Source organism: Monodon monoceros, unplaced genomic scaffold (genome assembly GCF_005190385.1).
Source record: "Monodon monoceros isolate NGI ecotype Baffin Bay Population unplaced genomic scaffold, NGI_Narwhal_1 Super_Scaffold_6, whole genome shotgun sequence".
Taxonomy (NCBI): Eukaryota; Metazoa; Chordata; class Mammalia; order Artiodactyla; family Monodontidae; genus Monodon; species Monodon monoceros.
The window spans coordinates 28,857,325-28,884,562 of record NW_021703783.1 but is presented as its reverse complement, the minus strand read 5'-3'; the positions used below and the strand labels follow the sequence as shown (position 1 = coordinate 28,884,562).

Below are 27,238 nucleotides of genomic sequence, written 5' to 3'. Positions count from 1 at the left end.
CCCTCCCAGCCTCCCTATCCCACGCCTCTAGGTGGTCACAAAACACCAAGCTGATCTCCCTGTGCTGTGTGGCTGCTTCCCACTAGCTATCGGTTTTACATTTGGTAGTGTATATATATCCATGCCACTCTCTCACTTTGTCCCAGCTTACCCTTCCCCCTCCCCGTATCTTAAGAACATTGTATACTATTGGTGGGAGTGTAAACTTTTCTCCATTTTGGAAATTAATATACTTTCACCTAATAAAACTTAAATATATAGGCCCCTCTATTCAGCACCTCCACTTGTAGAAATCTATATTCTACAATGACTAGTATGTAATGCATTCTGACTAGAGTAGAGTAGAAGATTTAAGAAAGTGGATGGTTCAGGAACAATGGTTGTTCTTTATTTTAATTCAATAAATATTGATTGTGTGACATCACCAGGTAGGTTAGAACCAAAAATATTGTAGGTTGGGGCTCACTAATGACTTTGGACCCAAGACATTGACTACCCTAAATAATTTCTAATAAGAACTTACCCTTGGTAGAATTTTTAATTTTTTAATTGATGATATTTTGTTCCAAGTCCTGGTTAGATTTTGTGAACCAAATGTATTAAAGAACACCTTTCAGATCCACTTTCCTGCAGCTAAAACTGTGTACAGTCACAGGGTGCCAACTAAGGCTAGGAAAAATAACTCTAGTGAGGGTATCATCTGAATCATATATCCGTATAAGAATGCACATGCATACTCCTAATATGGCCTTAAGCTCCATGCTCTCAAATTACTAATAAACATATTTTCTTATGAGAGCTATCCAAGCTTTGAGGATTCAAATGTTTCCTATGTAACACTTCCCTCGAATCTTTGACTTTTTATTATTTGTAAGTATGATCTCATTATATTCAAACCCTTCAAAGTAAACATATATCTTAAAGTATACAGCTGTAGAATTGCAAGGTACTCTTGTCCTAGGGCTTTCATCACATTGCCACTAATTCATTCATTCATGCATACATGCATTTAAAAAATATTTTGGAGCACCTATTCATAGGATTATAGTAAGGATGAATTAATATATGGAAAGCACCTAAAACAGTGCTCAGCACATAGTAAGCACTCAATAAATATTATAGACATTGTTATCATCCATAAAACCTATAATAGGAGATGAGATTGTGATGATGGGTAGAAATCTTTCCCATCTTTTGAAGAAGAGGAGTTTTAAGCAGTATTAAGTAGTGTTTTAATTTTAAGCAGTTTTAAGTCATGACTTGACCAGATTTTCTATTCTAAACTTTCTCTCTGGGGCACAGTGAGCACGTGTTGGTATAGGCAGACTGATTATTAGAATTGTCTATGAGAGAGATTGATAATTGCCTGAACTATGAAGGTGATACTCAAGAGAAATAGGTAGACATATTCTAGATATATCTAAGAGAGAAAAATCAACAAGAATTAAAAATAAGTAATTGATTAACTATGAGCAACCAGGTAGAGTAGATCATGGAAATGAGTTGGGGTAATTGAAGGAGAAAGGGACTGTGCCTCTAATTCACTGCTCTTTTTGCTATTAATATTTTTCATTTGAGTCTTACCTGAACCATCCGAGGAGGTACTTAAAGCTACCCGTCCTTCACTCCCACAGATCTGCCTCACCAGGACAGTGGAGAGTAGGTGATTCCAGTACATCTTTCATTAAGAACCACTGCCATACGCTTCAGTACTACTTATTTATTTATTTATTTATTTATTTATTTAATTTATTTATTTTTGGCTACGTTGGGTCTTCGTTGCTGTGCACGGGCATTCTCTACTTGCAGCGAGCGCGGGCTACTCTTCGTTGCAATGCGCGGACTTCTCATTGCGGTGGCTTCTCGTTGCAGAACACGGGCTCTAGGCACATGGGCTTCAGTAGTTGTGGCTTGCGGACTCTAGAGCACAGGCTCAGTAGTCGTGGCGCACGGGCTTAGTTGCTCCACGGCATGTGGGTTCTTCCCGGACCAGCGCTCAAACCCGTGGCCCCTGCATTGGCAGGTGGATTCTTAACCACTGCACCACCAGGGAAGCCCGCGTCAGTATTTTTTAACTGCGTAACTGCCAGCTTCTTTCTTTCCTTTTTTTTTTGTTCTTGAACATTATTAAACCAAGAGTACAAAAATAATCAATGTGGCTCTTTTTCTATAGAGTAATATTTTCATATTTCCCTCTCTAAATGAAGTTTCCAAATATCCAAGTTGACAAACCGTTCCTTCATCTATAGACCTCCCTATGGTGGTGACACTAGTTTTGAGAAACTGTATATGCCTAACTAATTATAATTAGTCTCTTCAAAGTTCATTTACAATAAAAAATAATTTTGCATTCATACACTTTTCTTCTCCTTTTGCCAACCTTGTGTGATTGAGCACATGTCATTGGCATTAGCACTATGAGACTGTTAGATTCAATCATAAAACTCTTATCTGACCTTAGAAATGTGCAGAAACCCTATTACCCCCCCTTTTTTTTTCAGTATTTGGCATCCTGCTGACTGATAATGTGTTTGTTTCTAATAATTCTTAGCAACTTGACAATGAATATAGTGTTATACTGTGAATGAGACTTTTACTTTTGTTGAATTTTGTTTTCTAAAACTTATTGATTTCCTTTAAAAATAACATATTTTAATTTTTTTTGGCCTGATGGTACAGGCTAATAGGCCTGAGGTTAATATTAATAAAACTATGGAAGAAAATATGCTATATCTGTTGAATAATATCCACAGACTTAAGGTAAAGATAAACGTAATTAAATTAGTTGAAAGGGAAAATGAGACTTGAAACAAAAAGCCCACATAACCTTATCATGTACCTTTATCTCCAAATAATTGTACATGTCTTTTGCTAGCACTTAAACACCCAGTACCGAATTTGACATCTGGATAGGAGGATGGTGGAAGTTGACCACTTATGGGACATATTCATTGAGTTCCTCATGACCTTTTTATCTCGATGCCTGGGCTTTTGGCCGAGGACCTGCCAAGCCCCCACAGTGGCAAGATCCCCTACTCAAACCTTATTTTCCACAGTCAAGAAGTGCTTTTCGGGAAGGCTTAAAGACAAAAAAGAAGGCTTTTTATTTTAGGTTTGCAAAGAGTGGGGGAAGAGCATTCCAGGAAGAGGGGACATCATATGTACAAGCCCTAAGAATGAGCAAGAGAACAGCACAAAGATAGACTGGATGGCAGGCCAGTGACAGACCACACTGGGACCCTCATAAACCATGAGAATTTTAGACAGCATCAGAATACTGAGAAGCCTTTAAAGAATGATAAGATAAGAATGCTTTAATCAGATTTGTGTTTCTAAAAGATCACTCTGGCTGCTTAGGAGAATTGATTAGAGCAGGACAAAGGGCAGTGAAGGGAGATCAGATAAAAGAAATCAGTAGCCTAGGTAAGAAAATAATGCAGCCTCGGGCTTCCCTGGTGGCGCAGTGGTTGAGAGTCCGCCTGCCGATGCAGGGGACAGGGGTTCGTGCCCCGGTCCGGGAGGATCCCACGTGCCGCGGAGCGGCTGGGCCTGTGAGCCATGGCCGCTGGGCCTGCGCATCCGGAGCCTGTGCTCCGCAACGGGAGAGGCCACAACAGTGAGAGGCCCGCGTACCGCACAAGAGAAAAAAGGAAAATAATGCAGCCTTGACAGTGGCAGTGGAGACTCAAGAGATATTTTGGAGGGGGCTAACAGGGCTGGGTGATTGGATGAATGACATACAAGAACAGATGCTTTACATGTGGTTAGGATAGTACTTATGTAACAGGAGTCTGGGGCTCTGAAATCTCACTGTAGCTCACTTCTTAGAACACAGTTTCAAAGATATAAATCAGGAGAGCCTTTCCCTTGCTTTCCAGTTAAGTACAGCAGTCCCATAATAAGAACAGTATTTGCTGTCACTTATACTTTTATTTCAAATATCATTTTTACTCCCTCTTGAACTCAAAAGACTTTTGAGAAAAGCTCTTTTGAACTTATCCATTTAGGTCTGAAGTAACACAAAGAGGTAAAGGGGAAAGCGTATATCTCTGAAACTCAAGGACTTTTATTCTCATTCTAGAGCTCTGATCATTACAATGAGTAAATAAAATCAACCTGGAATTTTGTGCACATTTCAAGTCAATCCATTCTAGAATATCATCCCTATTTTGTCCTATATTTTAAAAAGGAATACGTTATCCAGTCCTGTGACAGTGTTCTTGACGGTGAAATAGATGATTCTATCATTTTTGGAAGGTAAACTTTGAAAATTTATTTTAAACTGTGTAGGGGTACTTAATTTTTAGTGATTGATACTCAAAGCTCAGCGTATCTTGAGCATGCCATATTATTAAGTAACTGATAATACAAATCAGTCCTTTATTCCCCTGCTTTTCACTTGATACATCTAGAGTAACTGGCATTTTTCTCCATATGCATCTAAATTGCGTAGTTACCAGTTTTTTTGGAAACCTGTTACTCCTTGGCAATTAACATTGATCATTATGTGAGTTCTATGGTAATTTCATCATAGAACAAAATTTTTTGAAATGATGTTGTACATTACAACCAACTTGCCGGTAGATAATAAAGTTTCCACCCTTCACAGAGGTTAAAAATGTACTGCTCATTTTTATAATTATCAGTGAATCATAAAGTCATTGCCAGTAGCCCAGATGAGGGTCAGAATTTAATTTTTTAAGCTTCTTATTCCCTTTTCTTTTGTTTGATTTTGATTTTTATATGATAAATGCATGCTGATTAGTCTTATCAAATCAGGAATAAAAATTATTTCATTGAGAGAACTTATTAGCATTTTCTAGTTCATTCATTTTGAAAGCAAAGGAAATCCTTATTTTATTTAAATTGATTAGTATTTATATGAATGTTTAACTTTGTGGGACCTAAATATTTAGTTCTTCCTGATTTTTAATTTTTATCATTGTGAAATTGATTGGTGACTATGTCAGATATCTTCACAGAATTTTAGTATAAAATAATAAACGTTTGAAATTTAAGATAGTAATTTATCCCTCAAAACAATAAATCCCTCAAATCTTGGCCCGTGTAATCAAATTCAGCAAGAAAGTATATTATCCTTACTCATATATGCTATACAATTGTGCGTTGTATTATAGAAAAACCACAAGTAAATGAACGTATAAATTCTTGGCAGTTAACACGTACTAATATTTACACAGTTATAACTCTTTGTTAACTTTATTTTCATCTTTCATATTATATAAGTGTATAATGTATGTGTGTGATGGCTTGCTATAAATTATAAAAATAAACTTCAGAAATCTAAACAGGCTAAATTTAATATTACTGCTTTTCATCTTGCAAATGTGTGTACCAAAGTGGTCTTACATTCTTATGCAAACTGAGAGTGACATTTTCAGTTCAACTGCAGAAGAATTACAAGAGGGGTTAGAGTGTTGTACTTTTTTAATATCTATTCTACTAATGTCTATAGGCCACCTTATTTTACTTAATCCCTAGATTGTTGAAAAATATATCACTGCAGTAGAGGAGCTCAGTATTTTAAAGAGCCATTCATCTAACTGTGTTTTAAAGTAATAACTCCTTATTGTAGAAGGCTTCCCAAAGCTGGGCAGTGAGGAACTGGTTGGAGTTAGATGGAATAAGCAGAGGAAGACAGCATCCCAGGCAGAGGAAATAGCGTGTGTACAGAAACAGGAGAAAGCTTAATATTTTCTAGAAACTATAAGTGCAGGGTATTCTCTACTTTCAGATACTCGATTTCACAAAATTCATATTTTCCATTTCATTGAACTATGTGCCATATTATGCCTAATTTTTTGGAGATGTTCTGTGGAACAGTAATTTTAATTTCTGGTATGGGAGCACTGCCAGTAAGAGAAAAGGCTAAGCCATGGAAGGGGGTCCTGAAGGTTCTTAAAAGTGCTTATGCTGAGCTTAGCAGACCTGCATCAGCCCAACTCAGAGGATCTACAACTGTCTCCTGTCCCTTTCCCTTTCTTTTGCAAGCAGAGGGGCTCACTTGCCAGTCAGGGTCAGCATCACCAGAGAGCATCAGTTCCCAGGGCCTGGCCCAATCACCCTCCCATCCCCTGCCTCTATTAGACAGTTAGGCATGTGGCAAGCTTTACCAAGGTCACCTGAGTTTGTAGAGGAGAACAGCCAAGGCCTCGCCCCCATGGTGTCTCTGCTGCTGAGGCTGGGGAGGATAGTGAGGATAGAGACTCCCACTCCCCAACCCCCAGCAGCCTTGACAACACCTGCTCCAGGTGTCTGTCACAGGCTACTTCAGAAGTTCAAAGAGCAGGGGCTTTCCAGCCGTCTTTCCCAGCCCTGTGGCAGAGAGGCAGAGGCCTGGAAAGGAGACACTTCCCAGGGAAGGCTGTATGGTAGTTCTTCTGTAGCAGATACCTCTCATACTTTCAGATGCTGAATTTCAGACAAATTTTCAGAAATGAGATGCTGCCTATAATTCCATTCAAGAAACATGTGGTGCTCTCTAAACAGAAGTAGAAATGGCAAGAAATAAAACCTGAAGAGACTGTTGGGAATTTAAATTGTAAGAAGTCATGTGTAAAAAAATCTACAAACAATAAATGCTGGAGAGGATGTGGAGAAAAGGGAACGCTCTTGCACTGTTGGTGGGAATGTAAACTGATACAGCCACTATGGAGAACAGTATGGAGGTTCCTTAAAAAACTAAAAGTAGAACTACCATATGACCCAGCAATCCCACTACTGGGCATATACCTTAAGAAAACCATAATTCAAAAAGAGTCATGTACCACAATGTTCACTGCAGCTCTATTTACAATAGCCAGGACATGGAAGCAACTTAAGTGTCCATCGACAGATGAATGGATAAAGAAGATGTGGCACATATATACTATGGAATATTACTCAGCCATAAAAAAATGAAATTGAGTTATTTGTAGTGAGGTGGATGGACCTAGAGTCTGTCATACAGAGTGAAGTAAGTCAGAAAGAGAAAAACAAATACCGTATGCTAACACATATATATGGAATCTAAAAAAAAAAAATGGTCATGAAGAATCTAAGGGCAGGACGGGAATAAAGAAGCAGACCTACTAGAGAATGGACTTGAGGACACGGGGAGGGGGAAGGGTAAGCTGGGAGAAAGCGAGAGAGTGGCATGGATATATATACACTACCAAATGTAAAACCAATAGCTAGTGGGAAGCAGCCACATAGCACAGGGAGATCAGCTCGGTGCTTTGTGACCACGTAGAGGCGTGGGATAGGGAGGGTGGGAGGGAGGGAGATGCAAGAGGGAAGAGATATGGGAACATATGTATATGTATATGTATAGCTGATTCACTTTGTTATAAAGCAGAAACTAACATACCATTGTAAAGCAATTATACTCCAATAAAGATTTAAAAAGAAAAAAAATTCATTTAAGACGTTTTCTGTGGAAAAAGAAAAAAGTCATGTATAAAGGTAATAAGGATTTTGGACTCTCTCATTTTAAAAAAAAATTATGTGAAGCTATTAAGAATATTATTATCAGATACGTGTTTTACAGAGGCCACTCTGGCAGCAAAGTGGAGATGGCAAAAGAGCAAACCTTTGGGTCTAAATTGAGACCTGAAGTGAAGGGATGGGCTCTTGTCAGGTCTTGGTGACTAGAATGACTTATTATTTACAAGTTAATGTTAATGTTACTTAACTGCCCGGCTTTTGTGGCTTGTCTTCCCAAATGTAAATTTGTAACTTGAAAGGAGGAATTATGTTTCCTGGGCTTTTTTTTCATTTTTTCTTGTTTTTTTTCCTCTCTGCTTTCTTCTTTATATACCTAGCAGCTAACATCATGTCTTATATAATGTATTTGTTTACTGATTTAGCCAAGTATTGAGACTGATGTGTGTATGATGTTGACATGTATTTTTCCTCTGTAACTGTAATAATTACATAAACTGACTTGAAATTCAATAAGAAATTTTTCCATCGGTCTTATGCCTACCTCAGCTAATTCAAGGTTTTCAAACAAGTCCATTGCCGTACTCTAAACCACTTCTCAGGCCTGGTGATAACACTGATAATGCTTCATTTCTGTTTGATTGGATTCTTGCACTGAGCTTTCAGCACTTGTCTATTTTGTCCTGATAAACTCAACTTGAATTGAGTTATCAAGGAAGATGTGGAAAGACACAAGAATCTATAGATTTTAAACTGCAGGTCTAAAATAAATTTATATATATTACTATTATATTAATTATATATTGATATATTAATAACAAAACAGAAGAAAAATACCCCTCTGAGAGAATTAAAAAAAAAAAAAAGTAAACAGAGCTTTGAAATATAACCAGGAAAGAAAAGAGGGGAATGGCCATATAATTCTGAAAGTTAGGGTCTACAAGATCTTTGAGGATTAAAGTATTAAAAGATAAAGGCAACAAATTGAACATACAGTAGAAAAAGCTAAGAAATTTACACATAAATGAAACTCAAATAAAAATGAATCTTTGAGACTCCCAAGAGGGACACACATGGTAATTATTCTGTCAGAGAGAAATCGGAGCAACAGAAATTGTAGCACTAAAAAAGAAGCTTAATTGCTCCATTACCCTATAAGGAAGAGTCACAGAGGAACAATTTACCATCTCAGAGAGGTGCTGAAGTAAGATAGATGCAGTCATAAGCACCTCAAAAAACAGAATCACAAAGCAAAATAACCGTGACAAGCTAGAGCACTCACTGCCCTCATCGTCACCAAGCTGGAGTCTCACAGATAAGAGGCCAGCCATGAAGGCTCAGCCATTCTGGGTTGAGTGCAATTAACTGGGTGAAGCATTAACTCTTAGAGACTTTTAGGTCACCTTTCTTGGTGTCCAAGTAACTTGAAGGAACCAGCATGCTTGGTAAATGCCCCATTCACCACTAGACATTGACTGCGTCACTGAGAAGATCCAGAATTACAAATATGCAATTATAGGTACACAGAGACACTATTAGGGATTTTTTTACCACTTTTTATTCTTTCATTTGGCCTCCATTACTGACCATTTACCAAGTGTTGTGCCAGCTGTTAAGAAAACAAAACATGAGCTATAGCCCCTTGTCAGGAGTTGGCAATATCTTAGAATGGCTTTTATTTACATTTTGAACCAATACTCAAGTCTCATATCTTCAGAGATGTTGCGACTTGGGTAGAAGCTGATATTTCAGTATATATATAGAGAAATTAGCAAAAATATGTTTTAAGCATTTGAATAAATATTTTTCTATCAGTGAGGAATTGTGATGGCTGTGGATAACAGAAGAACCCAAAATAACTCTTAAAGAAGAAAGGAGTTTCTTTCTTGCTCATGTAAGATAAATTCAAAGGCAGGGATTTTGGATTCATTATGCTATACCTAGTGTCATCAGGGATCCAGGCACCTGTCTTTTTGCTGTACCCATATAAGTATTCTTCACAAGTTGATGAGGAAGGTCCAGGATGACTGCAAGAGCACCACAATCACGTCTGTGACGCAGGCCAGAAGGAGAAAATGTAGAAGGAGCAATGATTCCTGGCTGAATCAGCTCCCTTTGAGTTGAAGCCTTCCTGAAATCCCACAGTACTTCTTACAAGTCAGAATTAGTCCCTTGGTCATATCTAGTTTTCATGGAAACTGGGAAATGTATTCTTTTATTCAGTGGTTGGGAGAGGAAGGGGCAGGGGGCACAGTGTTCCCAGTTAAGAATCAGAATTCTCTTACAGAGGAGGAAGCAAAGAAGGAATCTAGGGATAGAACACTAACAATCCTTGACACAACAGTACTAGAGTTAACTTTATGGGACATGTATAGGTGGTTCTGCTTGACAGCAGGAAGGATGAATTAACTGATTAAATAGGGCTCTAGCTACTTACTTTTTTTGGTTTCTTTCTCTTTATAGTGACTAGAAGTCTAACGTCAGCTTTGCAGGTGGCAAGAAATATGGCCACATTAGATAATCTACCTCCAGCTTTGCAAGGGAGAAAGAATCATTACAGTCTCTTCATTTATTGCATTTCTTTTGGCCTTGTAAACCAGTGAAATAGCTGCTCTTTGTTGTGCAGTTTGCTCATCTATTCAAAAGGAGTAGTCATGTCAGCTACCATTTTTTATATAGTCACAATGTGCCAACTGCTGTGCTAAGGCTTACATGGATTCTCTCTTTTATCCTTCAGCAAAACTGAGGTAGATGGTATTATTTCCCCCATGTCACCAATGACACTGAGGCTTAAATAAGTTGAGTGAAGAAGTTTAGATCATATGGCTTAGCAGACAGTAAAACTAGCTTTAAGTAAGAGTCCAGCTAGCACTACATTCATCATTCTGAAATTTACCAGTTAAGCAGCAGGGTGCTTCTACTGACAGGTGTTACACACTCTTTGGGAAGTGGACAGTAATTCCTGATAATCAAAAGCCAGTAGGTCTAAAAATACCTATGTTGGTGTATTTTCACTCACTCAGTGTAATTGAGATTCTTTCTCTTAAGAAACCATTTTTGTGAGTGGTAGTCTATTTGGGGCTTAAAGAAGATTTTTATTCTGTTCATTTATTTTCATTTACATGTATTTATTCTGCTCAGAAAATTCTTTTCCTGCTGTTAGCAGTATCATCATAGAACATCTTTGCTGTAAAAGCAAGTGCTTAGGGCTTCCCTGGTGGCACAGTGGTTGGGAGTCCGCCTGCCGATGCAGGGGATGCAGGTTCGTGCCCTGGTCCGGGAGGATCCCACGTGCAGTGGAGCGGCTGGGCCTGTGAGCCATGGCCGCTGAGCCTGCGCGTCCGGAGCCTGTGCTCCGCAGCGGGAGAGGCCACAACAGTGAGAGGCTCGCTTACCGCAAAAAAAAAAAAAAAAAGCAAGTGCTTAACATAAAGTGAAATCGTTCTAAAGTGTTTTAAATGATTCACTACCTTTGGTTTCCTTAGAGCAGAGTGGCCTTAACCACATAGTTTTGAATTTGAGTATCTGATACAAGTTTAATTGTAGTTTTTATTTTGTTTAGTTGGTTTGCGGTAAGTGTTGTTTTTTAGGCCTCTGTTACACAGATAGATAAATATGGAGAAAGTAATTTAAGAAAAGAAGCAAAGAGATGAGATGCACTCACAAAGAAATACCCTTTGGGCAAATTAGCCTGTACCTATACACTCAGATGAGAAATAAAAAAAAAGACCATGAAAGCTGTTCTCTTCTTATCTTCCTTCTTTAGTGAAGGAGAAAACATTATGAGGAGAGATGTATGATACGTGTGAATCTGAATATTTTCCTTAGAGAAGAAGAATCATTGTGTGCTGGTATTAGTATTTTGACCCAACCCCTGACATCACTTTACTGGTTCCTATTGGTTTCATCCACTTTGAATTCTTTTTATTTTGTAAAATGCTGTCAGTGAGGCAGGTTCTAGTTTGAAAGAGCACATGATCACACTAGAGTTGCAGGCATCAAAGGACATAATCACGTCCAGAGAGATGATGTCCAGGCCACCTCATTTCATCTCCGTCAAGCAGCACAGCTTCCAAATCAAGCATCATTCTGGGGCTTCAGGGCTGATTGTTTCTCTCACTCTCCAAGTAAAACTCACTTTTTCCTTCACTTTCAAACAAATCATTTCCTGTGAAAATCAAAAAGTCCTCCAAGCAACCATGGAAGAGCTGATAAGCAAAGCCAAATAAACCAAAATGTATTTTACCTCTTGATTTTGTTTTCTCTGTGTGAAGCACTTGCCAGTATGTTAAACATAGTGCCAGGTGTTGTAGGGTTTGATGAAAAATATAAAACAGGCTTGATCACCAAGTTTCTTTCTTGCTGCATAAGGAGATACTTGGGTAATACTTAAAATAGAATTGTGAATTATCAAAGCAAATGAACAAACAAAAATGGGTCCCCCAAAGAGAGGCAGTTTTAAGAAGTGTTTGCACAGATGGATAAAAAAATATATATTGTCATTTTAAAACAACCTATTTTTTTGTGTTGACCTAAAGAAAATATATGAAAGTCAACATAACCATGTATTCACAAAGAATGCAGATACTATACTATATATTCACATTTCAGTTTTTATACTCCAAACAGTAAAAGTTAACAAGAGACCTAGACCTTGAAATATTGGAAAGTTCTCAATAAGTAGAAGAGCTAGTGTTAGGAGCATGATGCAGAAATCAGCAACTCATATCTGGTGGTGTGATTAGTTAAACGCATATCGCAGGAGTGTGTTGCAGCTTTTTAGGGACAGTGTTTATACAAATACAATCACAAATACATAAAATAAGGCTTATATAAAAGTCTTCAAATGGTAATGATGAGCCCCAAACAAAACTGTGTTCTTACTTTATTTATTATTATTTTGGTAAAACTATGTGACTTACATATAAAGTATCTGTCAACAAAATAGTGGTCAGTTTGTAACTCTTCAATAAAATCATGTGTCAATAATCATATTACTGTAGCTGATAACCAGGATGATACATAAATAATTTCAGCTGTTATAGCAGTCAGGCTAGGAAAGGCATTACCTTATAACACACACACAAAAAAGAAAAACACCAAAATATTAGTGGTTTAAAGCAACAAAGGCTCTGCTCATGTCTCAGGAACCTAGGCTAATGGAAGTTCCAACATTTTATGATGCCACCTCTTACCTCAAGGCTTTAGGATTCATCACAGAGATAAATAGTGACCTACCACTAGTACTTACAATATATGACCACAGCTAGTCACTTGGCTGCTCCTAACTTCAAGAGGGTAGGGAATTATAATCCTCCATAAACCTTGAAATGGAAGGCAGCTAGCCATTGGTGAACATTACTTGTATTTTCCCACAATTTATTTGCTGCTTTTATTGGCCAAGATTCCCTATCATTCTTTCTGCAGAAAGGCGTAAAGAATTTTCTTTCTGCTGATTGATAGCACTGTTATCTTGAAAACACCTTCTTTTTTGGTGGTACCCATTAAAAATGACAAAATTCTTCAGTTGACTACTGCTCTGGAAAAATTGATGACATTCAAAACTATGCCTGTACCAGTACAATTGGTTGAAGATTAAATATCAGAACGTGAAACATGTTTGACATGCATGAAACAGCTTGTCAGTTTTTCAAAGCATTAAACATACAGATACCTACCATGGGACCCAGCAATTCCACTCCTAGGCATATACTCAAAAGAATTTTTTAAAACGTTCACATAAAACCTTGTACACAAATGTTTCTAGCAGCATTATCCATAATAGCCAAAAAGTAGAAATAACCCAATTGTTCCATCAACTGATGAATGGATAAACAAAATATGATATATCCACACAATGAAATATTACACAGCTATAGAAAAGAATGACGTACTAAAATTTGGATGAACCTTGAAAGCATCATATTAAATGAAAGAAGCCAGAAACAGAAGACACACACACACATGCAGATTTACTTACATAAATACACATATGTACGTATATAAACACATGCATATACATGTCATCTTATATTTGCAAAGTTGCAATTGAGGGTTTTGTTTTTAAGTATGTTGACCAAAGGTTCATGTAGTATAATAGGAAAGCACTTAGCCCTATTGAAGGTGACGGGCTTGGCAGATAGAACTCTCTTCTTCTACCTCCCTCCCCTTTAGAGAGTTTATTGGTATACTTTTCTGAGATAAAATGGGAGAACAAATCCAAGAATTCATAAAAGGTTAGACAATCAGTGACTAGAAATTAGAGCCTAAAGTACTAGTAAAATTTTTTTTTTTAAAAAAAGAAACCCACTCTGACAAATCAGCTAAACTTTCCTTATTTAACAGCACCAAAGAGCAAGAGCCTGTGCTTGCTTTTAATCAGCAAGCCTCCCTGCTATGAATTACTTTTTGCCTCTAACTCAGGAATCCACTGCATTTTCGGCCTTAGTTTCTAAGTGGAACTGATGAGAAATATGACTGTGTTCCAAAAGGTTGCAGCAAATTATATGTGGATTAGACCTGAGAGCCATGAATTGTAAGGAACAATTCACAGCTTGATTTCAAGCTTCAATCCTATGATCTCATGGACCAAGATATGGTGAATGAGATGTAACTTCTCTAATGGAACTGCAGGGAGAACTACCAAATCTGTTGTCAATATAAATGACATTCATTCATCCCTTTATTTATACAAACAGGTATTTATTGAACACTTATCTGTCAGGCAACATGGAAATCACTAGGAATAAAAGATGTACAAGACAAAAATCTCTACCTTGAAAATGTCACAGTGCATTAAGGGAAGGCAAACGTATCACAAACCCTTAGAGAAATGGTGGGATGGACAGTAATAATAATAGACTTTTGTGCTCCTCTGATAACATAGTGATACATCTAATTCTGCTGGGGTCTGAGTTTCCCGGAGGAGGTGATGCCAAATATGAGTCTCGAGGCAAATGTGTAGGAAAACAAAGGTGGAAAGTAATAGTCCAGACAGAGAAAACATTATGAGGAAAAACATAAGAACATGTCATATTCTGAATCCTGCAGTTTGTATGGAATGACTACAACCTGTGACATCTGTGGAGAAATAGCACAAAAGATTGACAAGAAGGGACTAGATCATGCCATAATAAGATTGGTCTTCATCCTATAGGCAATGGAAAGCTATTGCAAGATTTAAACAAGAGAGAGTTTGGATCAGGTTAGGTTTAGGACAATGTAGAAGATGAAGTGGAAGGAGTCTAGAAGCAGGAAGACTCAGTAGAAGACTATTGGAAGAGTTCAGGTGAGAGGTGGCAAGTTCAAGTCAAAGTCCAGGTGAGAAGTGGTAAGAATGGAGAGTAGAGAAACTACACATGCTTTGGAGACAGACTTGATGGAGTTGTAACTATGTAAATGTGAGTGGTCTCAGATCATGCTCAGGTTATTAAATTGTGAGACACAGAAGAGCAGTAGGAAAGCTTTGAGGGGAAAATCAAAGATGGAGCTTTAAGGTACTTGTGAACATTCAGAAAATTGAGCGGTGGAAATATGGGTCTGGCACTTAGGGAGGAGAACCAAACTAGAGAAACAGGTCATGGAGTCTCTGTGTATCACTAATAATAATGGTTGTATATGGCTGATGTTTCCCAGCAAAAGTTATACAGAGTAATGAAAGAAGATTGCCAAGAACAGAACCAAGGAGAAAGAAAAGATGCTGGAGAGGTGGAAGAAACATAAAGGGCATGGTGTCAAAGAATGAGAAAATTTTAGGAAAGAGGGAAAATGTTTAGGAAATTTTATCATAGAATGATAAGTTTAGTAAAGAAAAGCACCCAGGGTTAACAATGAGAAGATCACCAGCAATCTCTGTTAGGGCAGTTTTCATGAAGTGGTGAGGCATGACTTACTTCGTAAAATCAGCACCAATAGTCCCTAGCTTTTTAAATTAATTTCCAACGATTTCCTTAAGTCCTCCAGAATTTCTTATTTTTTAAAAAATTCTCACAAGTTCCCTACTTTCACAGTCCAAACGGGGAGAGGGAGTCCCCTGACATCTACAATCTGGCTGAGAAAGAAGGCAGGTGTCCTGGAGTTCTCTTTGCAGAACTCGTGTAGAAATCTGGCCCTGCAGAGAGCTACAAGCAAGGCAAGCTGTCCCCCCAGTAAGAGTAAACTGGATTCCAGGTTGCCTGCTTGAAGGCAGTGGGGACAGTTAGGAGTAAGGAGGGCATAGTAAAGAGTAGAGAAAATTTAGAATAGCTGTCTGGGAAACAGTGACATAATTACACAAAGTAGGATGTTAAATTCATGCATAAGAAATGAATGAGTGAACAGTTACCCACAGAGAATGAAAGTGGACCTGTGGCAATGGATTGTCCTAACACCTGCATTTACCACAACTGATTTTTTTTTTAATTTAGGCCATGCCAAGACAGGCATTTTAAGACCACTGTTCTTAATGTTCTATCTCATTGGATTTAATGAGTCATACTTAAAAACAAATGGACTGTTTTCTGTAGGGCCAGATTCACACTCAACTTCACAGAGTAGAAACTTAAAATGTTTGAAATTAACCCAAATCAATTTTTAAAAGATTTTCTCAGGAGAGAGAAGGGGACACATTTGGTTAAGACCCTGAGTGCCATGTGAAACATGTAAAAGATTGACTGAATGAAAATACGCCACCCTTTGTCTCCCTTAGACACTAAGCCACCTTTTATTCTACTCTTTTTTACTTTAATTGGAAATATTTTAAAATTTTAGAACCAGTTTTTTTCTAAATATCTGAATACTTATTTTTCTCCCTTTCTAAAAAGAAATGTCAGAGATTAAAAAGTTAAACCTTCCTTCCTTGAAACTAGCAAGAAAAGAACTGTTTGGTTCTAATTGTAGGTATTGTCTGGACTATATATTTTCCAGTTTCCTAGTAGAGTTTCTAGTATGCTCTGCTAGTTTCCCCAGCAGTTTCAACCCCTAGTAGAACACTGGCTATTGTATAATCTCCCCAATTGAAAGTATCCACAGTCAAGAACAACAGCATGCATTCTGGGCATACTTATTTACCACAATTTCTCTCTAAATATCATAATATCCTTTTACTATGAAATTTTGCAGGCTATGATGTAAAAGAGAGCCTTCTCTCTGTGTGGCTCTTTTCTTGGGGCTTCAAGGAAATTGGCCCCTTGCAGCTGGTGTTTCTGAAAGTGAGTTATCAAAATTACTAACCATTTCCATTTAGGTTGTGGATTAAATGTTTGCAAATGGCAGCTTTAGCCTCTGGCAATTTAAAAACTGGGCTTAGCTTAAAGTACCATCTGACACTAGGTTTTACCTTCTTTTAATTTCATTCCAAAAAATGACTCAGATATTCACTCCAAGCTACCCATCCCTCAAAATTATTTTCTATTAATGGGCAGAAACAGATTAAAGAACCTACAGTGTGCCTTGATTTATAGAGCTACCATGCTTTGATTCATTCAATAAACATGCATTGGGTATCTAGCCTACAGTGGGGTGCTGCATTTGCAGAGTTCGTAAACATGGCCTTTTCCCTCAGGTCCTTGCAAACCAGTCAGTAAAGAACATTGTAAGTTCTACAGTAGAGGTGTGCACAGAGAGGAGGGCCATCACCATCAACTGTACTATATACTGACTTGTCTGAAGTTTAAAATACTTCGTATCAGAAGAGAGGGATCCCCATTTTTTGTAATTAATTCAGCAATTCCTTTGATAAAACATAGCCCTTTTGTAAATGCTTTCTTAATTAGTTTCTTTCTAACTTTAGAATTTCTTAGAGTAAGTCACACTTATAATTTCTGCCCTTGAAATAAGTATGTAAGAGTAAATATTTGTGAGATGTTACAGCATCCTAATATGTTTTACACTATTAAAGTTTGTGTGAATTTAGAGTGAGAGTATATGTATTTCTTTTTCTTTCATGTAGAATCTTGCAACTGGGTGGGTTCTTAGAGATCATGTGCTCCTGGGATGGAAAACTTGAAGTCCAAAATTTAGAACTCACCAGGTCATACTGTGAGAGGGGACAAATAGGGCCTAATATACCAGTCTGCTTTTCACAAAAAAATATTTTAATCTATGCTTAGAATGTTCTTATGAGCATTGATTTAGTAAAAATATATTTAAATTCTCAAATTTTATATTTAGAAAATCTCATGTAAATTTATTAGGTCATGTTCAAGAAAGCCTTAAAGAGCAAATCATGAATAAAAAATAGCCACTTCTAGAAGTTGTTCCTTTTTTCAACACTGTTAAAGCCACAGTTATGATACATGCTCTCTGTAAAAGGTCAATTAGCAGATTCCCCAGGATATTTAAAGTTTTGTGTTATCTTCTAAATGTCAAGTTGAAGTTAGAAATATTACATTTGGGAGAATTTTGCCATAAAATAGTCCAAATTATGAAAAACAAATATTCCAGATCAAGGATAAGGGAGTGGTAGGGAATCATACTTTGCCTCCAGAAGCCTGAGAGGCTCCAAGGCCAGATCAGTTGGCCAATCAGTTCCCAACAGTGGCCCACTCCCTGAGATGGCAAGGGAATTGAACTCTTTTTAATATTTGGCCTCTTTTCACTGACTGACTCCTATGAACTGGTGTGAAGTAGTACAAAAGACAGTTTTTCATGCTTTTTTAATATGAGGATGGCCAGAGCCTGCACATAAACTATGGGGTATGTTCTAGGAGAGGTCTGAAAGTATAAAGAGAAGAAAATAACCAGTGGGACAAAGTGTTGGTCCTAGTGAAGACCAAGGGGAATAAGATTGAAAGCTCTGATAGAAGGATGACCTTTGAACAATTCTTTTTCAGATCCTGGAGGAAAACAGGCGAGGAGAGATGTGGCTATAGATATCTTTGTTCATGTCTGAGTTTAAAGCTGAAAAAGCTCATTCCTAATCTCTTCAGTTTTCACTGGGAAGCAAGGCAAGGCCATTTTCAAAAAGATTTGTAGGAGGGAATAAGGATTGGGATTGTAGGAGAGTTGTGGGATATCAGTTGTGGGAATGGGGAAAATCACTGATTAGGGACAGGTAAAAGTTTCCTCCCAGCAGTGAGGATCCAGCTGCAGTTGAATACTGTGATTGTGGCGTTTCACCAATATGCCTGGTTATGTTAATTCTCCACCAGTAAAGAGCAACTTAGATGTAGAAAGTAAAAACATAGAAAGAAACAAACATAAAAGTTTATAGGTTGACTTTATAGGAGAACCTAAATACAAAAACACTGAGGGTCTGGTGAAAATGTTTAAAGTCGTTTACAATTAAAGTCTGACAGAGAAGGATGCAAAGCCATGAAGTTAGTGAAGCATCAGGAAAAAAGGAGTGTGGAAGATCTCTGAGACAGAACAGTTATCCTAGGAGTAAGGAAGTAAGAGATCTTGAAGGAAAGGAATAAGAAATCTGTGTATGTGATTAAGATCAGGGATCAGCCGACTTCCTGTAAAGGGTAAGATAGTAAATGTCTGTGGCTTTGCAAGCCATATGGATTCTGTTAGACTTCTCAACTCTGCCCTTGAAGTTGAAGGTATTCATAGATAAGTAAACAAATGGGCATGGCTATGTTTCAGTAAAACTTTATTTACAAAAACGGGGTGTGGTCTGTATTTGTCTCAAGGGCTATAGTTTGTTGACCCCTCTTCAAGATAATGACAATTACCAGGATGTGGAGGAAGTTAAGTGGAGGTGAAGGCTGTTAGAAACCAAGGGGCCAATATGCTTTAAGATTAGTATATTGAATATAAACCATCTAGATCTAACAGACATCTAGAGAACACTTCACCCAACAACAACAGAATAACACATTCTTCATAAATGTACAAGGAACATTCTCCAGGACAGATCATATGCTCGGCCACAAAACGAGCCTTGGTAAATTTTAAAAGGATTGAAATAATACAGTGTATGTTCTCTGATCACAGTGGAGTGAAATTAGAAATCACAAATCACTAACAAAGAAATCTGGGAAATTCACAAGTATATGAAAATTAAATAATGCACTCCTCAATTGCTAATGGATCAAAGAAGAAATCACAAGGGAAATGACAAAATACTTTGAGATGAATGAAAATGAAGACATAACACACCAAATATGGGATGCAATTAAAGCAGTGCTTAGGGGGAAATTTATAGCTATAAATGCCTACATTAAAAGGAGGAAAATATCACAATCAAAAATCTAATCTTTTATCTTAAGAGAAAGAAGGAGCAATAATCAGGTCTGAGATGGCCTGAGGAGATGGAATGGGATGAAAGCCCAGATAGAGAAGTTGACCTTAGCTGAGAAGAATGGCTTCTCTTCGTAACTGGAGCATAGAAAAGTAGAATGGTTTAAATGTTTGCTATAAGATTATAAATTTCCCATCTTTACCGCTTTCATCTGTTTTCTCTGTAAAGCTGAAGTTGAGGTCATTTGCAGAGAGTAAAGGGAAATGGAGCATTGGAGATTTGAGCAATAGTTTTTGTGTAGAATGGTTAAAATAGTCCTCCTATAGAGTTGACTAGAGAAAACTATTGAGAATTTCAGGCTGTTGAGGATCTTTTTGAGGCTGGTAGTAGTGTGTTACAGAGGAACTACTGATCTGCCGTGTTGTGTAATTCCTTCAACTGCATTTGGGTAGGTGGGTGAAGGCACAGAAAAGGCAAATGTTTGTGTTCATATATAGCTAGATGGGTGAAATGAGAAGATAAATAGGCAGGGAAATTTAAGATGTTGAAATGATGGGTCATGGTCAATAAGCTAGTTAAGGACAGAACTAAAGAAAGGAAAAAGCTAAGGAATAGGGAGCAAATAGATCACTTAACTGGAGGTCACCAGGAGGTCTAATATACAAATCGGCTTCATGAGGGCAGAGAAACTGTTTTGTTTGCTAATGAGTCCCAGCCCCTGGAATAGTGCCTGGCACAGAGTAAGTGTAAAATATTTGTATTTGTTGAATGAGTGATCATGACAGAGCAGGGATCATTTAGGAAGAAAGCTGGAAGAATGGAAGGTTGTGGTCAGAGTTGGATGCTTGAATGGTGATAGAGAGGCGGAGCATTATGGGTAACACCTTGTATGTCTGACATGCACATACAGTAGGTTCTTGGTAACTATTAGCCTTAATCATTAAGTTTTTTGGCCTTTTATAGGAAATAAGTATTTTTTGAGAAATTAAGTAGAAAGTAATTTCTCTATAAATGGATGAATTGACATTTCCCAAATAAGTATCATTTAAAGCCATTGAAACAATCAAAGTTGTTAATTCTACCTCATATGGGCAGAATAAAAAAACAAACAAATAAATAAACCAACAAAATACTAGTAGGAATGATCTTCCTTTCCAAATTAGCCTAGTCTAGTTCTCAAAGCCAGAAGCTCGGAGTACTTCTTATTCCTTCTATTGTTTTATTTTGCTTATCACAAGTGTGGGAAATTTTAGATTCACAATACTGTATCACCTTTCTAAAGTGTATTGATCTTTCGGTAGTCTTTGAAAGACCTCTTTTTTTGCTTTTAGAATAAGGTTGAAGTCTCATTAAAAATAGACTATTTGCAAAGGAAAGGTTTACAGACAGAGGCTGAAATGGCAATAATCTAATGTTTAAACAACGCCAGTTTTTTTCCATTTAGCTAAATGTATCAAAGAAGTACTTTGGTTTTGAGGATTCATGTCTTCTTTGGCTAACTTGTGGTAATTCTTACCCTGCTTCTCTCCCACACCCCACTGTGTAATTACTTGTACACAGTAGATATTAATAAGTCTGTATTGACTGTTCTTTAATTATGTATGGAGTTCGTTCAGGTTTTTTCTGTGAGATGTTATGGGAAAACCCGAATGAACTTTTTGGCCAACCCAAGAACAAGCAGTTCTCTGAAATGCCCTTCTCTGTACCTCTTTGCTGGGTAAATTTCTCTTATGATCCAGTTCAAATATCGTCTCTGAAATTATCCCCCACTCTTACAGGCGAATAATCAGGCCTCTGTCCTTAGAGTAGTTCTTTACTGTTTTCTATCATATTACCATTATTTACTGGTGTAGCTATTTCTCATCGTTGCCTTTTACCTATCAAGGAGCAGGGAATTTAGCTTATTCATCTTAGGGTCTCCATACCTTGTGTGTGCCTGCTATGTATAAAGTGCTCCAGGTTTGTCTGGCAAATAGTATGACAGTGAGAAAACTCATTCTACAAGAACGCTGTAGGCTTATGTTGGAAAACCCTGCCCTCTAAAGGATTTTGCCTCTTTAAAATTTTCCTGCATTTAGGATACTGCTGTTAGATGAGCAATGATTAATTGGTTATGGTTCTGTAATCCAATCAGTGGATGTAATTAACTTAGAGAAATGTTAGCCTTTTTCCCTACACCAACTTTTTTTTTCTTTTCTCTTTAAAAAAAAATTTTAGGGACTTCCCTGGTGGTCCAGTGGTTAAGACTCTGTGCCCCCAATGCAGGGTCCTGGGTTTGATCCCTGGTCGGGGAACTGAGATCCCACATGCCACATGGTGCAGCCTAAAAAATAAAAAAAATTATACAATTTTGAAAGATTACAGCTTCTTTTAATTAAGCATACAACATAGTTGATTTTCAATATATATTTATTAAAAATACAGATGTCCAACAAGATGTTAACAGTGACCATTATTTGGGTGGTGGCATTTTTATTTTTTAACTTTTTTCTCTAGATATAATTTTTTTCATTCTTTGAATTTTCTATTTCATGATATATATTAGGGGAAAATCCCATTTTTTAGAAGATATGGTACATGATGGAGACATTTAAGAGAAATAAATGGTTTGGTACAGTTTGGAACCAGGCAGCTGGTTCAAGATGGACCAGTCCATGCTCCAGTAACAAATCTCAGTGGCTTAGGAAAACAAAAGTATATTTGCTGTAGATAGACAGGGGTTCTTCTACATCCAATATTGCACATCCAATCCTCTATCTCAAAGTAGTTTCCAAAGTTGCTGCAACCAGAGGAGGGAGGGATGGAAGAGACCAGCCAGCTCTCACCTGCCTCAGCACATGTCATTTGCCATGGCCAAAACAAGTGCCATGGCCCCAAGCTTACTGCAGAGTAAAGTGGAAAGTGCAGGGGAGCACATATTGTGTACTGACTGAGCAGCAGTTGTCTCTGAACATGACTACAACTCCTTTCATTTTACAGTTACTGTAATGAATGTATGTTGGATCCAGACTGCGGTTTCTGCTATAAGATGAATAAATCAGCCGTCAGTGACTCCTCCTGTGTTCCAGTTAATAAAGCATCTACAAACGAGGCAGCCTGGGGCAGGTATGTAGCTCAGTATATACCATAAGAATATACAATAAAATTTCAAAATGAGTCTTATTTTTAAACTTACAGAATGACTGCACTTACAGTCAATGACTCTACTTCTTTTAAATTGGTCTTCTTTTAAAGAATCTTTGAAACTGGTCTTTATAACTACATTACTTTGCAGCATATTCTGATGAGTGTGGGTAGACAACATTGCAACTGTATGTTTCACAAACTTAGAATATAAACTCTATTCTAGACTTCAGGAAATCCAAATTTCAGACCCAGCGTTGTCCTAATAAGCTACAGGGCTTTGGATCTTGAGGCAGGTATTTCTAAATATTGCCAAGGCAGTTTCTCCTGCTGGGTATTTTTAAATTATACTAATAATTTCCAAACTCCCAAACTTAAGTGAAAGACAGAAAATTGTCAAGTCAAAATGAATTATTATCACTTTAAATTCTTTTATTCTTTTAGTACATTCCTGGAAGTCAGAGAAATTAAACAAAATAAGGATAAAGTTGGTAATTATAGGCAAGTATGAGAAAGTATAAACCTTTCTCTTTTTGACAGATCACATTGGTTTATAGTAGGCACATAAAAGAAATATTAGTATAGAACAAATATGAACTAATATTCATATTCATGGACACAAAAACATGTAAGTATTATTTGACATGGCTTTAACCTCTTTTATGTTTTAAATTCTCATAAAAAGAATAGTATCCTCTCATTCTGTCTCCTAATACTGATGAAGGCAATGAAATCTGTAATAAAGTGCTTGTATCTCCTAGGAGCCGTGAAGTATAATATATCATTATTAATCATTATGCTGTTGTCATTAATCATTTTATTAGGGAATTACTCCAAAGAAGTAGAAATAAATTATATGGTAGTTGAGTGAAAATCCAGACCACATTTTAAATACACTGATTAAAAAGAAATATGTAAAAGAAATGCAATTATTACTTAAAATGAAAACATGAAAGAGCTTCTTTTAAAACACCCAGCACATACTTTTCATCAGTCAAGCTTTATTAGGAAGTTAATTGATTAAATATTTTTAGATGTAATAGTTTACAGCTTTAATCCTTATGATTTTTTTCAATAGAAAAAACCTGAAAGTTACCAGTCAAGAATTATGAACATTAAGAAATCTGTGTATGTAGTTTCCTGTATTTCATAGAATTAATTTACAAACTTAAGAGAAATGTCTACTGATGGTAAGGGGATGCTAAAATTAGATGTTTCTCTCTTCCTCAGTAGAAGGTCTAGAGGTCAGAGGTCTCAAAATAAGAGTCTTGTTCTTTTTGCAAATAACAAATTGTACAACTTTTTAATAGAAATGTGTATTACTTCTTTTATTTCAACTTATTCTTAGATTTTATTTATATTTTTGTACCATTATTCCTTGGTTACACGCACTACTAGAGAAAAGTGAAAACAGATAATACCCAAGTAGGAAAAATACAAAGAACTAAACAAAATATACAAAGAACTTTCATGTTTGTGGACTATTCTTAGAATAACCTCAAATTCTTTACTGCCCGTCCCCCCCGAAAAAAAAAACAGATTTTCTCACTCTTCTCTGTGCTGAGCAACAACCCTCCTCCTAGCTTGGCCACTGTGGTGGCTTGCCTCAATCTGTTCTAGAAAGAAAGCAAAAAATGCAGGATATGTTAACCATGAAAAATTCCTACAACAGATTTTCCATTTGTAGGTAAAATAGCATTCACTATATTTTTGTTTATTAGTTGGTTGACAGGTTTTATGCAGTTACCTTGGATGGAATTTTCAGGGTAAAATCTACCATTACCTTGGATTCATATTTGAGATATACTATTTCTAGATGTTTTAGGGTCAAGTATTGAGGCAATTCATAGACAGAAACTGAGATCTCTAATCGTAGCTGTTTCCTGAGAAGACACCAGGTAAAATGATAATACCATTCATGATGGGGATAGTATGCTGATTTTGATGCACTCTGAATTATCTCAACATAATGAAAACCATTTGTCCATATAATCAACTATAATTAGTTGGAAACAAAACTTTAAGTCAATCAGCATGCTTTTCTATATCTATGTAGTTATATTTCAATCAAAAGGTTTTTTTAATCATTTAGTTCTCAAAAGAGATATAAAAATGACCAAGCACATGAAAAACTGTTCAGCATCACTAATCATTAGGGAAATGCAAGTCAAAACTATAATGAGATATTACCTCAGACCCCTTAGGATAAAAAACAACAACAAAAACAAAACAACAATTGTTGTGAAGCATATGGAAAAATTAGAAACTGTATGCACTGTGGATAGGAATGTAAAATGGTGCAACCAGTCTGGAAAACAGTATTTTAAGACAGAATTATATATCATTTAACAATTCCATTTCTGGGTATATGTCCAAAAGAATTGAAAGCAAGGTCTTAAAGTTATATTTGAATACCCATGTTCATAGCAGCATTATTCACAATAGCTAAAAGATGGAAGCAACTCGAGTGTTATTTGACGGATGAATGGATAAACAAACTCTATATACAAACAATGATATATTATTCATATTTAAAGGAAAGAAATTCTGGCTACTACAACATGAATGAACCTTGAAGACATGATGATAAGTGAAATGAACAAATACCGTATGACTCCACTAATATGAGGTACCTAGAGTAGTCAGGTTTATAGAGACAGGAAGAAGAATGGTGGTTGCCATAGGCAGGGGCAAGAAGGAAATAGGGAGTTTGTTTAATGGGTATAGAGTTTCAGTTTTGGAAATGGAATGAGTTTTGGAGGTTGCTTGCACACTAAGGTGAATATGCTTTAACACTACTGAACTTTACAATAAAAAATGATTAAAATTTAAAATGGTTAATTAAAATGGTAAATTTTATGTAATGCGTACTTTACAATTAAAACTTTTAAGAAGGAAAATCCGTGTTAAAATCATTTAACATACTTCTAGAAAATACAGTATACTTAGCTGATAGAAAACCTCCTCCTGTCCATCATCCTCGGTACCTCCTACATGCATCCCACACACAGGCAAATACAGGTTTAATTCACAGCTGAACTTGAGAGAAATGCCCACGTGCCACCAATGAGAATGAGAGCAGTGAGCCCATGTGGAAACCCAGCAGCCCATGGGAATATCAGAACAGAAGCCAGCCTAAAGGGTGAGAAGCTAGTGTTTTAGGTGCTGAGAAGACAAAGGTGCAGGTCTTGACTCTGGAGCTATGATGGGCTACCTAGGCTCTGAGACAGAGACAAGAAAAACTGTTGGCCTGGGCTAGGCAAGCTGCTAAATTCTCTGTGGCCCACTTGGGACCTTGAATAGAAATAGCGTCACACATGAGAAAGCAAAACCAGGAGCATTTACTGTGGGGAAATATGGCTTATAATTTCACACTGCCTTTGTGAAGGGGGAACCATAGGAGAAACATGAAGAGTGAAAAAGTGGGTCCCAAACTGGAGACATCTGTAGAGCTAACTCAGAAAGAAACATGCAATTGTCAGAATCCAGGACACATGAGACTTCCATGGAAAGCAAATATGAGATAGTCAAAAATTTAAAACTACATCAATTTATGAAGAAAAGAAAGCCACCAAGTGTGACAGATGGAAGAATGAATACCTAAAGAAACTTGTATTACCAAAAAAAACCAAAAATTTTAAGAGACTTTAATATGTTTAAAAGAAAAAAAGGAAATAGTATAATTTCTTCGATTATACTGAAAGCTGCACACTTATGATTTGTGCGGTATATGGGTATGTATGTGTGTGTGTGTGTATATATATACACATATATATACATATATAACAAATGTTATACTTAAGTAAATTTTGTAAAAAAAAAAAACTTGGAAAGCTAAACTTCTAGATAAATAACATAGAATGTGGTATGGGAACTTTGGGGGAAAAAAAAACCCTCTATATTCTTTGGTTTGTTTTCAGAAGGAAATGGAGATTATAATTAGTTTGCAACTTGTTAAATATAGGTGTTAAAAATATAAGTATAATCTCTTAAAGATATATACTAGTACAGAGAGAAAAAAGAGAATGAATCAAACTAATAAAGACAGGAAAAGGGGAAGATTACAGGAAAAAAACATGGTTAAGAGAAACCACCACCAAAAAAAAACCCAGCAAAATTAGTTACATGTAAATGTACCTGTTATTAAAGTGAAAATAACTCAATTAAACATACCTATTAAAGACAAAGTTCCTCGCACTAGATTTTTTTAATGCAGTTATGTGCAGTTTACAAGAGACAGTCATTGAAAGATTGAAAATAAAGGAGTGGAAAAAATTAGATAAGTGCTCAATCATGAAGACAAAAAATAGCAGAGGTTAGAGAATTTGGAAAACTTAATAACAAGCTTGCTGTAAGAGTTAAATAATGAACCTAACACATATAGAACTTCATTCTTTTCAAGCATATTATAGAAATAAAGGAGTGGAAAAAATTAGATAAATGCTCAACCAAGAAGACAAAAAATAGCAGAGGTTAGAGAATTTGGAAAACTTAATAACAAGCTTG

General features: G+C 36.7%; 1 protein-coding gene across 1 annotated transcript in view; it reads left to right on the top strand.

Moving 5' to 3' along the window:
- Window positions 1-27,238, top strand: part of SLC2A13 (solute carrier family 2 member 13) — a 432,223-nt gene that overhangs the window by 319,659 nt on the left and 85,326 nt on the right. Inside the window, exon 7 of the mRNA XM_029204950.1 lies at window positions 22,589-22,714. Within this exon, the coding sequence (XP_029060783.1) occupies window positions 22,589-22,714 (126 nt within the window). The remainder of the gene's footprint in view (window positions 1-22,588; window positions 22,715-27,238) is intronic.